At 47.3% G+C, this 19981-nt stretch overlaps 1 protein-coding gene across 1 annotated transcript in view; it reads left to right on the top strand.

Moving 5' to 3' along the window:
• The first annotated feature begins 579 nt into the window (after positions 1–579).
• The window catches only part of LOC149346636 (uncharacterized), a 51874-nt gene continuing 32472 nt past the window's right edge, over positions 580–19981 (top strand). Inside the window, exon 1 of the mRNA XM_089586554.1 lies at positions 580–1230. Coding sequence (XP_089442680.1) covers positions 1119–1230 — 112 coding nt within the window. The 5' untranslated portion in view covers positions 580–1118. The remainder of the gene's footprint in view (positions 1231–19981) is intronic.

Genomic DNA, 19981 nt, shown 5'->3' on the forward strand with positions numbered 1-19981 from the left:
GTAAAGATCTGAGACAACGGCTTCCAAAGCCGGGCGCCGGTGACGGAAAAAGAACGTTGTATTACATTCGCGGAACAACCGGGCCCGTCCGTCTATACCAGGACGTCGCCGGACCAGGGCAGACGGAACGATCAGTCTTAACACAGAAGGACTTAGACTCGCTGGAACAGAAGCGAGCTTGTGGGGACGGGCGATCTGTAAAGGTCACCGAAGCGCCCAAGTGGGGCCCAGGAGTTGCTTGGGAGAGGCCCGGTTTACCCTCTCTGATTTCTTTCACCCGTTGCTCGTTGCGGGGCCTCTATACTGGCGAAAAACTCGACTCTGCACCAGCTCCGGCGAATCTTTTAGCGGAGGGGAGAAAGCGGTTCCTCCTCCGTTCCAAGTGGGCGAAAGTAACGCTGCCGTTACGGAGCCGAAACGATGTGACCTACATATGGCGGCGGCGGGTCTTCCGGACACTGGTCGCCCTCCTCGCCACACCGCGGCGGCTGCTTCCTTGCCGACTTGTCTCTTTTTTTCCCGAAGTAGACTCACTCGCCGTCACACGGCGTGCGATCTTGGTAGAGAGAGAAAGCACAGAGTCGTGCCGTTTCGCTGCGGGTCAGCCCCCCCTCCCCCCTTTCAACCTCCGCTCCTGGAAAGTTGGGTGCAAAGCTCGCTACGAAACTGTCACGTTGCATGCCGTCTGCGTCGCTGCGAGTGAGCACGCGTCGCCCTTCGCCTTGCCAGCGTCGGTCGGTGTCGTCTGCTCGCCAGTCGTCGACCCGCCGCCGCCGTCTGCGCCCGCGTGGAAAAACCGAAACCGGAAGAAGGAGGTAGCCGACGACTTCCTTGCCGCAGTCGACTTCGTCGGCCAGCGTCGTCGCCGACAGCGAAGAGACGTCTTACTTACTTCCACGCAGCGCAGTCAGCGAGGAAGACTTGATGGTGGAGTGACGGCAAGACAGAAGACGGTGTGCAGTTTGACGGCGTCGCGTCGTCTGCATCGATCGAACCACGTGACCGATATTCCGCGCGCAAGTTTTTCGGGGCAGGAAAGGACGTGTGCCGGTGGTTCGAAGGAAAAAGCGACGCTTACCCAGTGATACGGAGGTAGCCTGAACGGCCTGCAGTCGGAAATGATTTCCAAAGAGATCTGCGTAGCCGTCATGGCGCTGTGCGCCGTGAAGTTGGTGACGTCCGGTGATGAAGTCGTCCTGCCATCGTCCTCATCCGGCCTGAACATAACTGGTAAGCGATCGAAATTGCCCTTTTGTTCGAATATGTGTGCTCTTAATCTTTCAAGTCGTCTGGAAGCTTGGAAAATCAGCGTAACGTAGATAGCATGCATGACTTCGTTGTTTAGACCACCTCAAGACAACGTGTAAGAACAACGGTACAATAGAATCCCGAATATTGTCTGCACTGTACAAAGGCAAATATTTTTGCCCGTAAACGTGTGCAGTGTTTACAAAACTAGCGTAGTGGAACCCTTGAAGAACGTTTTCTCTCTGCTGACTAAGATTTATTAAAGGGCCATAAAACTGCAGTACATTTCGATGACAGTGATTATAAAGAAGACACATTGTACAAAGACAAATACTGTTGCCCGTAAACGTGTGCAACGTTCACCCACTCAGCGAAGTGGAGCTCTTAAAGAACGTCTTCTCTTTGCTAACTAAGATTTAATGAGGGGCCATAAAACTGCAGTACATTTTTATAACAGTGATTATAAAGAAGATAAATTAGAGGGGTACGGCTTCATTCTACGCTCATGATTTGCTCCCCTTTTTTCCGCTGTTGAAAACTCTTTGGCAGATTCCAAGGTGGGCTTTAGCGAAAGGAACTGGGACAGCTGTTTTAGCATCCTAACGTTGGTAGTGTTGATACGGCGACAAGAACCAGCCCAGTTCCAAACTTCCTCGCTGACCTTCACTGCTGCGTTAGTACGCGCAGTATACAAACGACGGTTCCGATAAAAACTCCTCGGTTCGAAGGTGGCGCGCCTGCGGCAATACCACGTGACGCTGGAAAGCTGCATACGTGCGGCAACGCAATCGCCGCCAGCGAGCACCTGTGACCGCCATATTGAACTGCTTTCACCGTTTCGAGTGTTTCCTTAAAATGACCAAAATAGTAGCGAGCGTTTGCGATATCGGGGTGCGTGTCTTTGGGAGCACGAGAGATCCCTTGAAGCTCCCACCGTGAAGTCGGGTAACGCACTGCGTAAAGGAGCGCTAGGATTATTTAGAATCCTGAACATATTACGGGGCTGAGGAACAAATAAAACAAATTCAATCAATCAATCAATCAATCAATCCGCCTTTTATTTTCTCTATATTAGAGAAGGAGACAGGACTAAAAGCTCGGAAGCTTGACAGAGGTCCTGCCCCCTTTTTTCACGTTGGCATTGCATCACACAAGCCGAAATAAATTCTGCGCTATACATTATAGCACAAATGAAAATAACACACCTTGCAAAAAAAAAGCAAAAAGTACCAACACAAAAATACATGCAGCGTAATCACATAAACTTGTTCAGAAATAATTTCTTAATAGCAGTATTTGAATGCTGGAAAGGGTCAAATATTTCTTTGTTTAAGTTATTTAATAGCACTGGCAGCGTATACGAGATAGTTTGTTCTGAGCAATATGTTCTAGGTGTAGGAACTAGCCGCATTTCTTTATTTCTGGTTTGTGGAATATGGGTGTTTTTTGCAAGTTCTGCCAAATTACCAACATAAGTTTCATTGCTCCGCGAAGCACTTTCGAAGCTCATTAAAAGTCTGTATTCGTTCATCTATATTTCATATATATTTTCTTTATTCTTTAAGTACAAAATTAGCAGATCCGTTCAAAACAACGTATAGAAATCCTATTGCTGTTAAAGAACTGACGCATGGCCTTCCGTCCAGCATATTGAGAGGAGAGGGGGGTTGAGATTGGGTGCGGCCGACTCCCTCGTAATTTCTTTCTCTTCTCGCCCTAACGAGTGCTGATACCGAAGCCTTGTGTTCCCCTCTCAAACGGGCTTGGTAAACATCCCTTTGTCCCTGGGGCGAAACCTATAGCGTCGCTGCTGTTCACTATCAGGCGGGGCAATTTATTTTTCGCCCTTTTCGTTCGCTCCATCATAGTTTTCGTCCGTTATTACCAAATAAACCCGGCGTATACACTCATTGGCGAGCTCTTTACTACGTGTTCGCACTTTACTCTTGCCAACCGAGAGTGCCGTGAACAATGTCTGTCTTAAGACAGCGTCCTTGCCTTGAGAGTACACCCAATTAACAGCCCATCACGGCGGCCGCATTTGGATGGAGGCGAAATGCAAAAAATTAGGGGGACGCTTTAGGATCGCCTTAAAAGTAGACGCGATAGCGCCTTCTTCTCCTTTTCTTCCTCTTTTTATTCCTTTTCTTTCTCATTTCTCACCGCTTAACAATCCACAATCACATTATCGATCACGGTCGTTGATTACCGATCACATTACCGATTACCAATTACCAGTCATCGATAATTACCTAGGTTACACTGCACGACATACTACGTCCCTATATACACATGCACACCATTTGTTTTGTCTTAGTACAATGAAGCACCATAGCACCGCCTTTTCATTTCGCGGAATTTATTACACCTGATTAGTATATGTATATTTGGTTTTATTTTTTTTTTAATTACAATAAGACCAGTGCACATCCTTACGCTACAGCGCAAAGCCACGCAGTGTACTACACGATGTTAGTGCGCGGTAAAAGCGACGAAATTAATCCGCAGCTTTGTACTAAACGGCGGCTTCATATGCCAGGTGCAGCTACGGTAGATTAAATCCTGCTCATTATTCCGAGAGATCCAGAAACATTTAGAGGACATTCGAAAATGATCGCAATACGAGGGGGTACCCAAAAGAAACCGGACTTATTTTTGTTTGAACTTATTTGTTCACATTTTCAGCACAGACCTTCAATATCCTTCAAAGTACTTTCCACTTACAATGGTACGTTTGTCGAATCTTTCATCCCATTTTTCACAATATTGTTTAAATTCATCTTTTGTGATGCTTGACTGTCCCTCCGTCGTTTTTTTCTTCACCTCAGCAACATCAGCGAAACGCTTTCCATTCACCTGTCTTTTCATTCTACGAAACAAAGAAAGTAGCACGTGGCAAGGTCGGGTGAGTATGAGGGTTGAGGAACAGAGGTCATGCCATTTTTGGTCAGAATTTCTCGTAGAGACACGGCTGTGTGAGCAGGGGCATTGCCATGATGGAAAAACCAGTCACCCGTCTGCCACAAATCAGGCCGCTTCCACCGAACACTGTTGCCCAATCTTTTCAAACCATCCAAGCAGAAAGCCTGGTTAACTCTCTGACCCTGCGGAACAAATTCTGAATGGACGACTCGTCTCACGTCGAAAAAACAAATCAGCATTGTTTTGAGGTTTGGTTTCGCCTGACGAGCTTTCTTGAGGCGAGGTGAATTTGAAGTTTTCCATTGGCATGACTGTTGCTTTGATTCAGGATTTAATTCAGGAACACTTGAGTTGTCCCCATTGCATCGTCCTCGAACGTCTTTCTGAATATTTCAAGAGTTTCCGTTCCATTGTTTCCGAGAAAAAATCAGAATTTCACCGGCGCACGCTGTTCACGAAAATCAGCCATTGAAAAAACGACACTCACACAAAACAGTCGTCACTCTAAAGCTCTGCCTAAACTAGTCTGACCTCCTTCAGCGACGGCACTCGGCTTACTGACTCTGAAATGTTCGTTCTATGCACTCCTAGCGGCAAAACGCGGTTCCACAGAAGCTGTGCCGATTCAAAAAATTAGTCCGGTTTCTTTTGGGTACCCCCTCGTAAAACATCATTTTTGAGAGACCCATGAAACATCCGTGCGAGAATTCGCAAGAGATCATTCGTTACTAGACATCCACTTGACTTGCGTTTTGCGATAAATGATCGCTGAGACTCCAACAGGTGACTTCCTGCGAACATTCGCAAATAAATTAAACATGCTCGCTGTACCATCACAAAGAACTCAGCTTATTGGCTCGTAAAGCTTTTCAAACGGTTTGTACTGCGTTGTATGCACCAAAGAAGACTACGTTTGTTTCTACCTAACTCAATTGCATAATGTTGGCGCAAAAACACCAGAGCAGACTAAAATGTTTTCTTTTAATAAAAGCTGTTGCCAACATGATGTGCTTACTTTGATTTCTCGTTTTTGCCATCATAAAGTTCATGATTTATTGAAACAACTTAGCTCGCCTGGCAAGTGCCACTGGCTCTAACAGGAGGGCCTTATGTGGGGGATATATAAGTTCGCTGAAAGTCACTGTCATGTGTGCGTGAGAGCAGCACGTCGATATATATCGACGTCGTTTTCTGACGTGACGTTTTCTGTTTCATATATAATGTCTGTAGCTCGTATGACTGTTGTAGCTGGTATGACTGATTGTCTGACTGGATTGCCGAGGTAACTTTCGATGCAAATTCCGTTAATCAACTGTAAAACATGGACACCTGTGCGGGTGAACCAACTCCCTTACGATTAACCTACTTCATTTAAAATATTTTCTCTTAATTTAGCCTTCGCAGATTATGCAAAGAGGATCACAGATATTTTCCACACTTGAGTGTGTTTTGCAGATCCGCCGACCCAGTTTCAGTGCGAAAAATTTTTGGTGATATATTCTGTAGATGTCCATTCCGAAAATGGACAAAGTGTGATTATTAAGAAACATACTCTGCACATCAAATATTTTCAGAGGTACATCGAGTCAATATATTCTAGATCTCAAACGGTTGACTGGGTTACCATTGCCTGTGTGATGTCACACTCGGCGAGGCAAATGTTTGGCGTGTTAGAGTTTTGCGAAACCTCTTAGAGAGTGCAGTCGAACAGATAATGCCTTATTGAACATAAGTGAATGTGCCCGAACATGTCTATGAATGAGCTGCTTTAGGAGAGGCGAGGCGAACCTCGTTGAGCCATGAAGTTGAACTTATCGCAATGTCAAATCAAACAAATGTTTGGGCATCGTTGAACATGTTTGAGGCAAAGAAAAAAAAATAACACACTTCAACCCTAAAAAAAGCGCGATGTAGTCAGGCTCGTTGGTGCATATTCGAGAACATATGACGACAAAACAGTGCACTGACACGGGCCGCACGAAAGGCTCGCCATGAACTTGCTTCTTGAACCTTAACTCTGTGTCTGTGTATGACCACATTCGATGCTTAAGCGAAAACGAATCCAACATAACTGACCCGTTCTCTTTAAATGGGAAGAATTTCAACATGCTCAATACGGTTGCAAAACAAAGCACAAGTATTTTTTTGTGGCTCCACGCTCATTGGGCGGATAGCTGTACGAGGAATTTTAACAGCTGTGTAAACACTGTCCACGCCATCATGTTGAGCCTTGCACTAAAAATTCTGCAGTCATTTCAAGGTAAGCGTACCTTTCGCCCTGCTTCTATACAGAGCTCTCGAACGCCAGGGGTGTAGTACACGGTTAAACAGTGAGCCCAGTGGGTTGGACACTTTCGACAAAAGACACTTTCGACAAATACTTTTAGACCGTTCATATTGATTAGGTAGGAGATGCAGCTACGGTGATCTCAAAGAAATACATACTCTTTTCTTGTGTTGTTTTGACTATTTGTATAGCTGTGAGTCAAAAATTCAAGCTGCCGCTCGATCCCCGATATAGGACTGAATAATAATGGGTTGATAATCTTTATCTCATAATCAGGTACAAATCTGTTTGTTCAGCAAAATGGTCGATAATTCTAGATTATTTTTCTTTCCCGTCCGTTTTTACCGCGGAATAAAAATTCACTACCAGCGCTCGTTTTTGTGTGCGACATAATACGCTCAGTTTTCTGCTCATTATTTCATAAACAACAAAGAAATAAACAACAGCACAATACAACAACAATAAGAGACACAGAAATGACAAAGTGAGTTTTTTTTTCTCCTCATTTATTGCAGCTTTAACGCAGCACTTCGCACCCAAGAAAGACCCTCTTGCGTTGCACACTGTACAAACATGCATTCAACATCACAGAGACCATTTCAAATGCTCAAGAGCCATCAAGGACGCCGTTAGCGTGGATAGCGCTGGTTACAATGATGCCGATAAGATGTCTGGTTAATGCCTGTGCTTGGGCCTCTCGCTTCTGAAGCGTACTTTTCAAGCTTATCTTCAAATTAGGCCGCATCATGAATAACCAAAGTTAAAGGTTTAACATCATCAGTTGACCGAGAACATCCATCTAGAATAAGCATAACACATCGTCTAATTTCCGTACGGTATATCCAGCTTGTGCGGGAAAACATTCGTTCTCTACAAGGCACGTTTTAGGGTAGAAATCAGGTGCAACCCGATTTGAAGGCGTCATTTCGGGATGCAACAATCGGGCGCTCTCGATGAGAGTTATAGCGACGAGTAGTAGCAGTATTTATAATGGTGGTATAGTAGCAGCACCTGTAGTAGCAGTAGAAGTAATAGTAGTAGTGGTAGTTATAATGGCGGTATAGTGGCAGCAGCTGTAGCAGTAGTTTGGTTTATTGGGGTTTAACGTCCCGAAGCGACTCAGGCTATGAGGGACGCCGTAGTGAAGGGCTCCGGAAATTTCGACCACCCGAGGTTCTTTAACGTGCACTGACATCGCACAGTACACGGGCATCTAGAATTTCGCCTCTATCCAAAATGCGACCGCCGCGGCCGGGATCGAATCCTGCGTCTTTCGGGTCAGCAGCCGAGCACCATAACAACTGAGCCACCGCGGCGGCTAAAGTAGTAGTAGTAGTAGTAGTAGTAGTAGTAGTAGTAGTAGTAGTAGTAGTAGTAGTAGTAGTAGTAGTAGTAGCAGTAGTAGTAGCAGCAGCAGCAGCAGCAACAGCAATAGTAATGGCAGCTGTATAGTATAGTGGTAGCAATAGTAGTAGCCTAGGCAGTTAGTAGTTAGTAGTAGCAGTAATGGAATATCAGTAATAGGAGTTTTCATTATTTTCTTTAAATAACTTCGAAGTAAAAACAAAAAAGGTGGCGACGAAAAGGGCCGAATTCCTGCTCGCGCCTGCCGTGTGCGTCTTTTAGCACCCCAGTGCCATTTAGGCTTGTCGGCATTTCTTTTTACTGACCCTGCGTGCTTCGCAAAGCGTTTCACCGGAGCTCCCGTGATCCGCGGCGCCTGCGAAGTCGGGGCACGCGACGATAGTACACCTCCGCATCCAATCGCAGCTTCTGCAGAGGCCACGGAGTAACAAGACCGTGACAAAATGTCCGCACACGCGATGTAGCGTTCGCGTTCAGGTCCGTATCGCAAACCGACCGGTGCTGCTCCGAAGAAGGCGGAGCAAAACGGCGGTAGGTCATCCTTTCAGCGTCGGTGAGCACGCGTGAGCCGTTGTTTCTTGGATTTGGTCGGTCCGTTACACGTCTCTTTCGATTTTGATTGCTCTATTAGGCCTTGATCACTGCACTCTCTGCACTAGTTCCGGAAAATTCCGCAGGGCGGCGCCATGACCGTGCCGCACACCCACTTTCCCGTTCAAGCAATGTAAGTGCAGCTTGGATGCCTGGATGGCTTGCCCCCGGCCACACCCCGGAAATCGTCGTTTCTGTGTATAAGACTGTCTTTCTTGGCCATAGCTGTGTGCAACTGAAGCCCGTAGTGACCGCCAGGGTTTGCCCTCGACTACCCTTCGCAAATAGTCATTTCTCTGTACAATAATGGCTTTCTTGGCTATATAAAAAAAGAGCAATACGTTGGGGCAGCATATGAGTATCGAGCGCTAGAAATATCGAACGAATATTGCGTCATTAGCCATCTTCGCTACATCCTGCACGAATTTTTCGTTATATCCGGATATCTACTTTTTTTTTATGCCAGAGTAACAAATCGTTTGACACCACTTCTAATGTCCTACGTAGTTTGGCCGTAATGGACGTTTGAAGTTTCGGGAAGTCATGGTTGGGGAACCAAAGGTCGTCGGTGCGAAACTCCATGATAAGCTACGCTTTGATTCGACTAGTAATCGTATGCTCCGTAACGCGCTGAATCGTTTGATACCTCTCCGAACATTCTACGCCAGTTAGGTGGTACACAACCTGTGTGCCAATGGTACCACCCACTGGTCCCACTTGAATTACGTTGTGTTTCATACTAACGCGACCCTGAGTAAACTGAGTACTAGAGCTAACGCCTAATTCTCTAAAAGTAGGGTGCAGCTTAAGTTGTAGTGGACAGCCACACAAAATTCCTCCGTCGCAAAATGTAGTGCGCTGTTAAAGCTATTCTTGTACGGGGGCGTTCGATTATCATTATGGCATGGCATTGCGTTAGCATTAGATCTTCTCTTTGCTTTCAATTGCTTCTCTAAAAGTTTTTATCCTCTCCTGATAGTTTCTTGTATATCTTACCAGGTATTTATTTCCTCACCAAAGTGTTCTTGCTCAACTGTGCCGAGGAAACTGCTGAGCAACTCTGCTTTGCTGTTTGTTGAGCCATTCTCAGTCGTTTTCATTTTTGCTGAGTCATTCTGAGTAATCATAAGTCATTATCAATTTTGCATTTGGGGGGGGGGGGGGGGTGGAGGGGAGCGTGAAAACCATGCACCTTCGGGTCTCTCCCCTACAAGTTATTATTGTTGTTATTAGCCTTTGAAAAGATAGCACATACCCACATTGGGGGATCGGCCAAAAATCGGGAGGCAGAGGTTGCTATTCATTTCCAGCAGCAGCAGTAGGAGTAGCACTAGTAGTAGTGTAGCAGTAGTAGTGCTAGCACTAGCAATAGTAGCAGCCTAAGCAGTTAGCAGTTAGTACTCAGTAATGCAGTCAAACATGAAAAGGCTGATTTCGTTTAGTGTTGTGATTGGTCAACGGATTAATACAGGACACCGCGGACCACGGCCCATTGTTACTAACCGCTGTTTTTTGAAGTTGTATCCTACTTTAGTTGGTACGGATTCGTATGAGCAGAAACCAGCGAGCACGGAACAGCAGCTGTATTGTGCGTCTAGTCTTTCTTACATTATTTATTTATTTTCGACATGCTGCTAGCCTGACGCAGGAGACGTTTGCAGGAAAGGGACTAAAGAATGCGTACATTCTGGTTTCTGTTAAGGAAATGAAACAAGCAAAAAAGCCTTTGTAATCGTACAAACAATACAAGTAACTGAAGGCAAACAAGTCGGAATCACGCCACTCACTACCAATCTAGGTCTGTGCACGTTGCTTTCAAAACGGTCGCCTGTATTCCACACACGTGGCTTACGAATTCGAAAGCAATGCTCAACCTGATCGTTCGGGTTTACAAAACCTGATGCCACGTGTAGGCATCTCCTTTCTTTTTTTTTTTTCCTTGAAGAACTGTAACCTCTTCCTTCTCCGATTTGGACGCGACGGTCTCCATCTTGCTGCGCTTTATCTGCACTTCCACTTCGGCGAATGCCAGCTGGCCATGAATTTGGGAGGGCACTTTTGCGAAACAAATTGAGAAGTGCAGGGAGCTATCGGAGCTCTGTAACAAATAAAAAACAATAAATTTACATTAGACATCACCAGAAGTAATCAGGCCGTTTCGTAGCACCAGTTTCAGATTAAAAAGAAAAAAAACAACGACCAAACGAGACAGGCTATATATCAACAGCTTCGCTGATGTTTCATCTCGTTTATTTAATTTTATTGAATTGATCGTCTTGTGAGATTTATCGTCCCGAAGTGGCACACAGGATATGAGGGACACCACAATAGAGAGCTCCGGAATAATTTAGTTTGCCTGAGGTTCATTAACCTGCGCTGACATCGCACAGCGCGTGGACGTCGACCCGCTTATAGTCACCACTACCTCTGACAAGAAACTGATATGACAAAGACAGGAAGAATCGAATAGGTGTCCCTGTCGTGTAGTTTCTTCACTGCGCTTCGCTGTATCCGTTGAAGACAACCTGTCAAAGACGCTTGGTAAAGGTTATTCTGGGCGAAAATATTTTCTTTCTGGCCACTTTATTATAGATCTGCCGTTTGATTATAGAGAATAACACCATCTGCGGGGCTAGTTGGTTGCGATCCATATGCATCAGCAGCACGAACACAACACAGGAAGAAGAAGGAGAAGAAGGTAAAGAGCGCTGAACTTCCAACTTCTTCTTCTTCCTGTGTTGTGTTCGTGCTGCTGATACATATGATTATAGAGGTAAGCCTAGACACAATTTAACCCCGATTACGGAGCCTCAACCCCTAACAAGTCCGAGGTGAGAGAGATAGAGATAAGATTAGAAGGCAAAGATGTCGGCCGGAAAGATCTGGCCCGCTATACTCTGCAGTGGGGAAGAGACAGAGGAGAAGAAAGAGGGTCATGATAGGTGACGATGTAGCGAGAAGAGAGATGCAGAGTTGGAAAGCAATCCAGACAATGCGGGCGTTTTCACGTTCTTTGAGCGACACGGGCCTCGGCTCGTGGTTATGATGCCACCAAAACTGCGTGTCCAAAATGGGTTCCCGATCACGCAATTAAGGTTTGGCGATCCCGCCCTAAAATAGTAGTTAAATGGTGTCTTTATATCTATAAGAATTTTATCTGGCTGACATCACCATAACCAGCTGCATAGAGTGATCCCAAGGGTCCCGTTATAATGCCATTAATGTCGTAATGAATGCCACGGACCACATCACAAGTTTTGCAGTGTTTTATTAGTGCAAAAACATTAGATGGCTATGTCGCGTCATCAAAATTCGTCCGCACGATCGTGTCCTCCAATAAAGATATATGCGCAAAAGTTTGATTGTGTTAGTGCGTGATCGGGTCTTGCTGTGTTAAAATCTGGCTCATGAGTTGTAATTAGTTAATTAATTACACTCAAAAATTACACTTGGGCGTCAAAATAGCCATGGACGTCGATATAGTACATGGACGTCAGAATAGTCATGGACATCGATATAGTATGTGGACATTTTGCTTTCGCACTGCTCCAGTGCGGTTCGCCGCAGTCCTCTCAAAGTTGATTTTTTTTTTTTTTAAGAACACTTTCAGTCTTTGTGATAAACTCGAGCATTTTCGTGTGGCCTGAGAAGTTTGTATCGAGGGTGGGAACCTACCGAATGTACAGTCTTTGTAAAAAGTACACAGACCAAGGGGTCCGCAGCCCGCCGCGGTGGCTCAGAGGTTACGACGCTCGGCTTCTGGTCCGAAAGACGCGGGTTCGATCCCGGCCGCGGCGGTCGAATTTCGATGGAGGCGAAATTCTAGAGTCCCGTGTACTGTGCGATGTCAGTGCACCTTAAAGAACCCCAGGTGGTCGAAATTTCCGGAGCCGTTCACTACGGCGTCCCTCATAGCCTGAGTCGCTTCGGGACGTTAAACCCCAATAAACCAATAAAGCAAACCAAGGCGTCTGCTTCTGGGCCCTGCAGCGCGGCCCCTCTCGCATACTTAGGGACCACAATATTGCGAAGACAGGGGGAATTTAAGTGCTCGACCTTCCCAAGCTTAGGAGTGTCAAATGTACTAAACAGCTTGGCTACGCGACTTGGAAGTAAACCCCTTGGACTGTATATTTTTGACAAAGACTGTACTTGTTGTAGCCATGCAAGTCCCTTTGCCCGAGACGGCTAGCGTTTCCGCGATGTCACCTCGAAACACATTTGCCGCTTTGTCCAAGGTCGGACATATACGTATGCCGACACATTTTCTCCTTCGCATAAACCTACTCGTGACAAGACCGGCTCTGCTGCTGCAAAATTTGGCACACGAAACGAATACCAAAGCTCGTTTTTTTTTTTTTCCGAAAAGCTTTTAGCGCGCTCACCGGTGACGGTGCATGCTTATGAGTGGTTTAAAGCACCGGAACACGAGAAAACAAAATGCATGCATGCTAGAAGACTATGTTACAACTTGCCCGGTGCACTTGACCCTCGTAACCAAAACCTCTTTTAGAGACCGACTGCCTTACTTATGTCACTCTATGAGGTAAAAAGCAGCACTCTCGATTCGTGGAAAGTTTCGGGCACAGTTTCGTTTTATGAAGAGTTGCGTACACATCATTCCACTCCGATAAAAAAAATGCAGGCTGTGCTATAGTAGGATACAACTTTAAAAAAGACAGCAGTTGCTAACACTTGGTATCCTGTCTTACTCCGTTGGCCAATCGCAATAGTAAACGAAATCAGCTTTTTATTGTCCGACTGTATTAAACAAGCCAAGAATCAAAATTCTATCATTTCTAACTTTTTTTGTGATAAGCTTCTTCTTGAAGTAACAATAAAACTTACAACCACGGACTACTTTTTCGTCGCGAAGGAATTCTGTGCGGCGGTCCCGAATGTTGGTGCAGCTTCACTGCATACTTAAGTTGTATCCGACTATAGTTCTGGTCTGTTCCGATTGCATCCAGAACCGAAACAAACCAAAGTTTTTATTGGAGACCATTTTCTGTCCAGCTGTATAGTTCACGAAAAGCTGCTCTGCAGGACAACTGTTAGGCAAAGATTATAGCGACCCAGACACCACACATAAGTTAGAGTGAGACTAAAGCAGAATGTCCCGGTTATGTTGAAAGAAAGCGCGCGTGTCTGCGTTCGAGTGTGATACAAATGCGTCTGTTGCCCGCCCGCACACACTGGCGTCATGCTCCGTTAATGCGCATGCGCGGATCGCCTCGATGGCGTCAGATGGCGCCTGGTAACCGGCAGCTGCGCGGACGCCTGCCGCATCGCGACCAATCAGCGCGTGCACCCTGCCGGTAGGCGGGCTCCCTGTACTCCGGTAACAGCAACACGGTACACGGTATGCTAAAGGTGTCTCATGTCTGTAAAGCACAGCAGCCAATGCAGGCACTTGTGGGGAGCGGTGCTTCTGAGAGGTGACGTCTCGTACTGATGATAACGATGATAAAGTACTCGTTGATAAATAAGGGGAAGGCATAAACGTCCCTGCCGCAGAACGTGTAGTCAGGGGTCTCATTGTCCGCGGCTATCTTGTGCACTGCCTTAACGAGTCATTGCTGGCCGGCTAGTATTAATATTTCGAGACGCACTGTGTCGGAGATCATTGGATTTATATTGGTCCCCTGGAGTTTCTTTTCAGTCTCTAAGACTATCTTAACGGAACAAGCGTTCTTAAACTTTCTTTTTTTTTTCGGTTAGCGTCCAGAGAAATACTGCCGCCGCGGATAGGTACTCACGGCCAGGTGTTCAGAAGCGCAACGTTTGATATGCAGCTACTCAGCCCTTCGGCGGCGGGTACCGAAGTTTACGAGGCTCTATCCAGAGATAAAATTTGCACACGCAGTCAGCGATGAGTGCCTACACATACGCATTATCACACGTCTTCACGCGACGACACAAATCAGGCTCTTACACTCGACGCCGGCACTGCCACAAAGTCGTGAAGAAAATAAGAACCGGGTTTCCCCCGCCTCTTCCCCCCCCCCCCCCTGACTACATTTGAAAGGGAGGTTTTCCTGCGCACTTCCTGGTTTCGGTGACGTAATCGCGACAGTGCGCGTGGACCGCTAGCTGCCCGACTTGCGTGCTTTCGTTAGAAAGGGGAAAGAAAAGAAAAAAAGATGAAATAAAAGTGCCCCGCCGCGACACGCTTTCTTCCGTTTTTGCCGCCCCCTCCCCCCCCCCCCATCCTTCTGGTTATACAGCTGGGCTTAGGCCAGATCGGAAGCGGATACTACGCTTCCGAACCGGATCGCGCGACCCACTATGCTGCGCGGCCTGCGTAATAAAAGAAGCTATAGCCGGAGAGAGGCACTGCAGTCGATCGAGCTACGGCTAGCAGTGGACTGCAAGGAGAGAGAAAAAAAGAAAGAAAGAAAGCCCACAAGGGGTAGAAGTGGCCGGTGTCGGCCGCCGCTTCCACATCTGGAATGACCCTGTTCGGCTGTCCTATAGCTCTTTTCGTCGGGAGAATGGCGTTTTTTCGACTGTTTAAGAATGGGCCGATGACGTGCCCCATCATTCTGCTATTTCCATTCCAAGCGATGGCTGTGTGAGGCAGTTTCTCCGGCTTATATGGATAGCATGAGCCATAGTGAATCTACAGACAGGGACATGAAAGGAGACAAAACAAGCGCTTGCCTCCTTTCACGTCCATGTCTTTCGCGCTATTAGATTCGCTGTGACACCACACCAACTTGCACGCATTGCCTACCCAATAGCACGGGCATCACCGTCGTTTACTTTGTCGTAAACTTCGATGTTACGAGCAGGTAGAAGGGAACGCTCTCAAGGACCCACATTCTGGAGGTGTCCACTTCCCCGTGGTCTGTGTATCAGGCTCCCGTGGTTCAGTGCTGCAGCAGAGACGAAGTAATTTGATGCATGTTTCGTGCACCTCCGCCCAATTGAGCATTCTGATTAGATTCAAACGAGTCCTGCCATATTATCCAGATGGTTTGTCTGGTTCTTACCGGACATTGCATATAATTCTTCCAGGCACGTAGCTAGTGTTTTCTTTTATTTTTCATGGTGGAAGGGGGGTGGGGGGTGGGGTTACTGCCAAGAAACGGGGAGGACAGGTGGACCTTGATTTCCGGAGGTGAACGTGGGTTTCCAGGTTTCTTCCATTCCCAACTGGTTAGTCCGAATTGGTTTCTAGGGTTCAAGCTAGTTTTACTCAGTGCTTAAAGTATGGCTCCATCGAAGGTGGGTCTCTAGTGATTCAAGCAGATGTGAATAGGGAAATAATGAGAGAGAGAGCAATCGGCTCGCGGCCTCTTTTCCACATCGTTTTATGCAAAAGAGAGAGATGATTTATTTTTAAAGGCCGTTGTCTGCTCAGTTTGTGTCACAGACCTGGAACAAACGATTCCACGTTCTGCCAGTGTACTCGCTGTTGTTGAATAGCCTTGGAGCTGAGTGGCCGGCTCTGGACTCATCGTGGTGTGAAGGCATTCGTTTTCCTTTTTCTTCCACTCTTTGCAGTGCCGCCAACTTTGTGTTTTGCTCCGTCATGGGTCTGAAAAGACATGCTAGTAGTTCTTACTAAAAATCACAACCAAATTTCAAAACACTAGAGAAGAAATGTTTTGAACATTAGTGACAAGAATAATAAAAAAAAAATGGTTTCTTGCTTCGGATCCAGGCAGTCCCTACATTCTAGCACAGTAGGTCTCAGAACCCTTGCCAATACTGGTAGAAGGGTCCGAGAGAGAGAGAGAAAGGAATTCGAGATCCCCTTTCCTTTAACCACTGGGTTCGCTACTCCAAACTGTGTCATGTAGTTGGTACTAATCGTGGTGGTTTTAGTGCAATTGGTTCCCAGACTCTAAATTAGTTACCAACTGCTTTCGAGGACCTAACAACAAGTAAGTTTTAGAAGGCTTTCGTCTTTGCTTCCCACGAGTTTTGACCGAACTAAGCCTATACTTCAGGCGTATTTAAAACGTATAAGCTCACGTGTCAGCCGGATCCGTTTAAATCGAGGGTTCCTCGACCAGGTCCAAGGTGACAAACACGAGTAAGGAAGTGAGTCACCGACGGTGCACTATGCAGCAGGAATGAGCGTAGTCGCAAATGCGGCCACGTCACCTCTGCCCTAGTGACAGCCCTCGCCGCTGTAAGCGCAACTCGACGCGTTCAAAGACACGCGTAGTTGCGATACGCGTATCGGACACAGTTCCACTGCTCACACTTCGTGGTGCACTGCGACTGAAAATTTTGAGGTGGGCCAGAAACGCCGGAACGGATCAACGCAATCAGAAGCGCTCAAGAGGGCGCCGGTGAGGTGACGCGAGGCTCCTGCGTGCAGTGCTGCTTAAGTTCCGGGTTATATAGGGGGCGCTGCCGTTGGCCGCGAGGGAAACGCTGAAGAGATCCGGGGGCACCACAGCACCGCTGCAAGAGAGGGGTAACACGAAAAGAAATATGTTTAACATAGCAGGAAAATAGGTAACGCAAAATAGGTATAGTCGAACCTCGTTATAACGAAATAATGGATATATCGAAGTAATGGCGGTTCCCCTCAGAAACTCGGTCAGCACGGGCTATAACGATGCTACAGCTATAACGAAGTAATCGCAGGACCCGTTGAACTTCGTTATAACGAAGTACAACAAAGTAAGAAATAATTTTTTTTGTGTGGGTGACGTTCTTTCAGCGCCCCTTACGTGCGCCCTGGTCGTGATAAAAGAGCCTCTTCAAGGGGCTATAGGCAGTGGGGTTGCCAGAATTTTTTAGGAAAGCGAGGTACTCTGGCACTGAAGATTAGTCGGTGCCTGAAATCTCGAAGATGTGATGAAGGGCAACTTGTGAGCCAGCCCCGTCTTAAATCGGCGAAACGAGCGATCGTGAAAGTAGGTTTAGGACTAGGCAAAGGGACCCAGGCACAAATGAAATTGGCTTGCACTGACATACTACCGCGTTCCAAAGAAAAAGGGGTACATACTCTCAATAAAAACGAAGCTTTCTTTAGCTCAAGAAAACAAAGAATTAAATACAAGTGTCGCCTTCTCTGGGAGAATTCGCAAATTGCGGTGACATCGAGCAATTATTTTAATACGCGGAACGTTTCGGGAAAACGTTTAGTTTCAATTTTCGCAGCAATAATTACGTCTTTTACTGCCGGGAAAACCTCACCGAAGCCAGAGATAGCCATAAAATTGATTGTAAGAGAGAATAAAAAATTGGGTCGAGCTGTCTTCGGTGTCCCTTTCATGTCCCGGAATCACAAATGCAATCAATAAAGCGGCAGCCATCAGAGTTTCCGTTCATTGAGCGTGTTTCTACTTCTATTGCGTGATTCTATTAACAAAGGCCTAATCCTGGTGAATTCGATAGTCTGGTCGAGAATAAACACGACGGAAGTACATCAAGCACCGACTGCTTATTAATAATTAAGAGTTCGAAGGCATCTTGTCACAGCTACTGGTTTGGAATTAATGCTCCTGCAGCGGGGCCCGTACACCTTTCGGCAATTAATTATTAGAGACTCTGCGCATAGTGCCACCGCCACCACGCGCCGCCACTGCGCATGCGCACAATGCCCCCAGATGGCGCCACGTTCCTGTCAGCCATAGGGCACACCAATAAGCACGTGCGCACTGGCGGTGCGCGGTAGCGATACGCGCTATTGCAAAGTATCTTTTAGTGAATGGGCGATGGTGGGCATATTTCCGCTATGACCTGATTATAATTGCGTCTTGGTGGCCGAGGCAAAGATACATCAGTGATGCAAGCACGTTATAGTAGGATACAGCTGCAGTTGCTTACAGTGGGCCGCGGGTCGCGGCGTCCTGTATTAGACCGCTGGCCAATCGCAACAGTATACGATATCAGCTTTTTAATGTTTCACTATATCAAACAATCCACGTATCAATATTCTAGAGGTCATATTTTTTTCTTGGGATCGTTTAGGTAACAAGAAACGTTTAAGCAACGGACTACTTTTTCGTCGTGGAGAAATTCGTTGCGCGGAGGCTGAATGTGGGCGGAGCTTCACTGCAGACTTAAGTTGTATCCGACTATAGTTACACCCGCTGCGGTGGCTCAGTGGTTACGGCGCTCGGCTGCTGACCCAAAAGACGCGGGTTCCATCCCGGCCGCGGCGGCTGAATTTCGATGAAGGCGAAATTCCAGAGGCCCGTGTGCTGTGCGATGTCAGTGCACGTTAAAGAACCCCAGGTGGTCGAAATTTCCGGAGCCCTTCACAACGGCGTCCCTCATAGCCTGAGTTGCTTGGGACGTTAAACCCCAATAAACCAAACCAAACCGACTGTAGTTACGCCATGACTACGCTATACCACACTGCTGAACAAATGACCGCTAGTCAAGTTAGATCAATTTTCGATTGGTGAAAGGTCTCCGACGTTTAGTTAGACCTGCACGGAACTACAAGCTGCAGCAGAACAGACGCACATATAATAAGACGCGTCGAAGAGCGCCGTCACGTCGCGTCAGAGGCGTCCGCTGTCGCGACGGAGCCGGTCATGCGCGTCGCCGCCCGAAAAGATTCGCGGCTCCTGCAAAGGTCCGCGACCTCGGAAGAAGAGCCAAGTCCCCTCCCGCGTCTCGGGGCCTCGACGAGGAAACGTCTCGCCGCCCGTTCGTCGATTCCTGTGGCCCATGCGAATGTCTTCCGCGATGGGCTTCGGCGACCTGACCGCACTCTCCCTCCGCGTGGCCTCGGCGGTGCGGAGACAAAAAAAAAAAAAAACGCTCTGAGCGCCTCCCTTTATCGCCTCGGTCAAACGGGGTGCGATCGGAGTCGCCCCAGGGGAAAATGGAAGGGATAAAGGATGCGACGCGACTCGGGCGGCCGACCCGGAAAGGGGTCAGTCAGTCGCGTGGGGCCTCGGGGGTCAGTCGCGCGCTGTCACTCTCCCACTCACACTTTCCCTCTCCTTTGGACCTCCTTCTTTTTTATTAGTTGTTGCTGCCTTTACTTTTCAGTTTGCTGGGTGAATGTGTCAATCCTTCGATCAGGAAGGACAGCTCGGGATAGGATAAGAATACAGGCCCATTAGACCTAGGGGGGTACCGGGCTGTCAAGAGCCGGAGGTTCTGTCGCCGCGCTGTCCGTTGCATGACATCGCTGCTGGTTTATAACCGAGAGCCACGCCTTAAAGACCTGCTTGACTAACAGGAACGCGTCATCTCAGCCCTTTGGAGAACAGGAATGAGGAAATGACCTGGCGGTTTCCCGTCCTCAGGTGAGCTAAGAAATGACAACGATAAGTTGTGTCATCTTCGCGCGCATTGCCTCCCTGCTACTGCAGGCAGGTTTAGGCGGTTGTCCTGTATTTTAATGTGCTTGCAGCCGGCGAGCTTCGCGTGCGGCGAAGGATTCTGTGACGTCATCTGACACGTGACTGCATGCGCGTGTAACGTCATGGCGTATGCTCCTGATTTGTGGCTTATACCACGCGATGCCGTGGCTACAAACATCATGTGTGGCTGCAGACCGACCGTAACGTCATGGTACGGTACATGCAAGTGGTTTAAGGCCATTGCTGCCCCACTATTTTTCTCTATACGCCACTCGCA

The sequence above is a fragment of the Amblyomma mixtum genome, chromosome 4 (genome assembly GCF_055824585.1).
Source record: "Amblyomma mixtum isolate Tamu chromosome 4, ASM5582458v1, whole genome shotgun sequence".
Lineage (NCBI taxonomy): Eukaryota > Metazoa > Arthropoda > Arachnida > Ixodida > Ixodidae > Amblyomma > Amblyomma mixtum.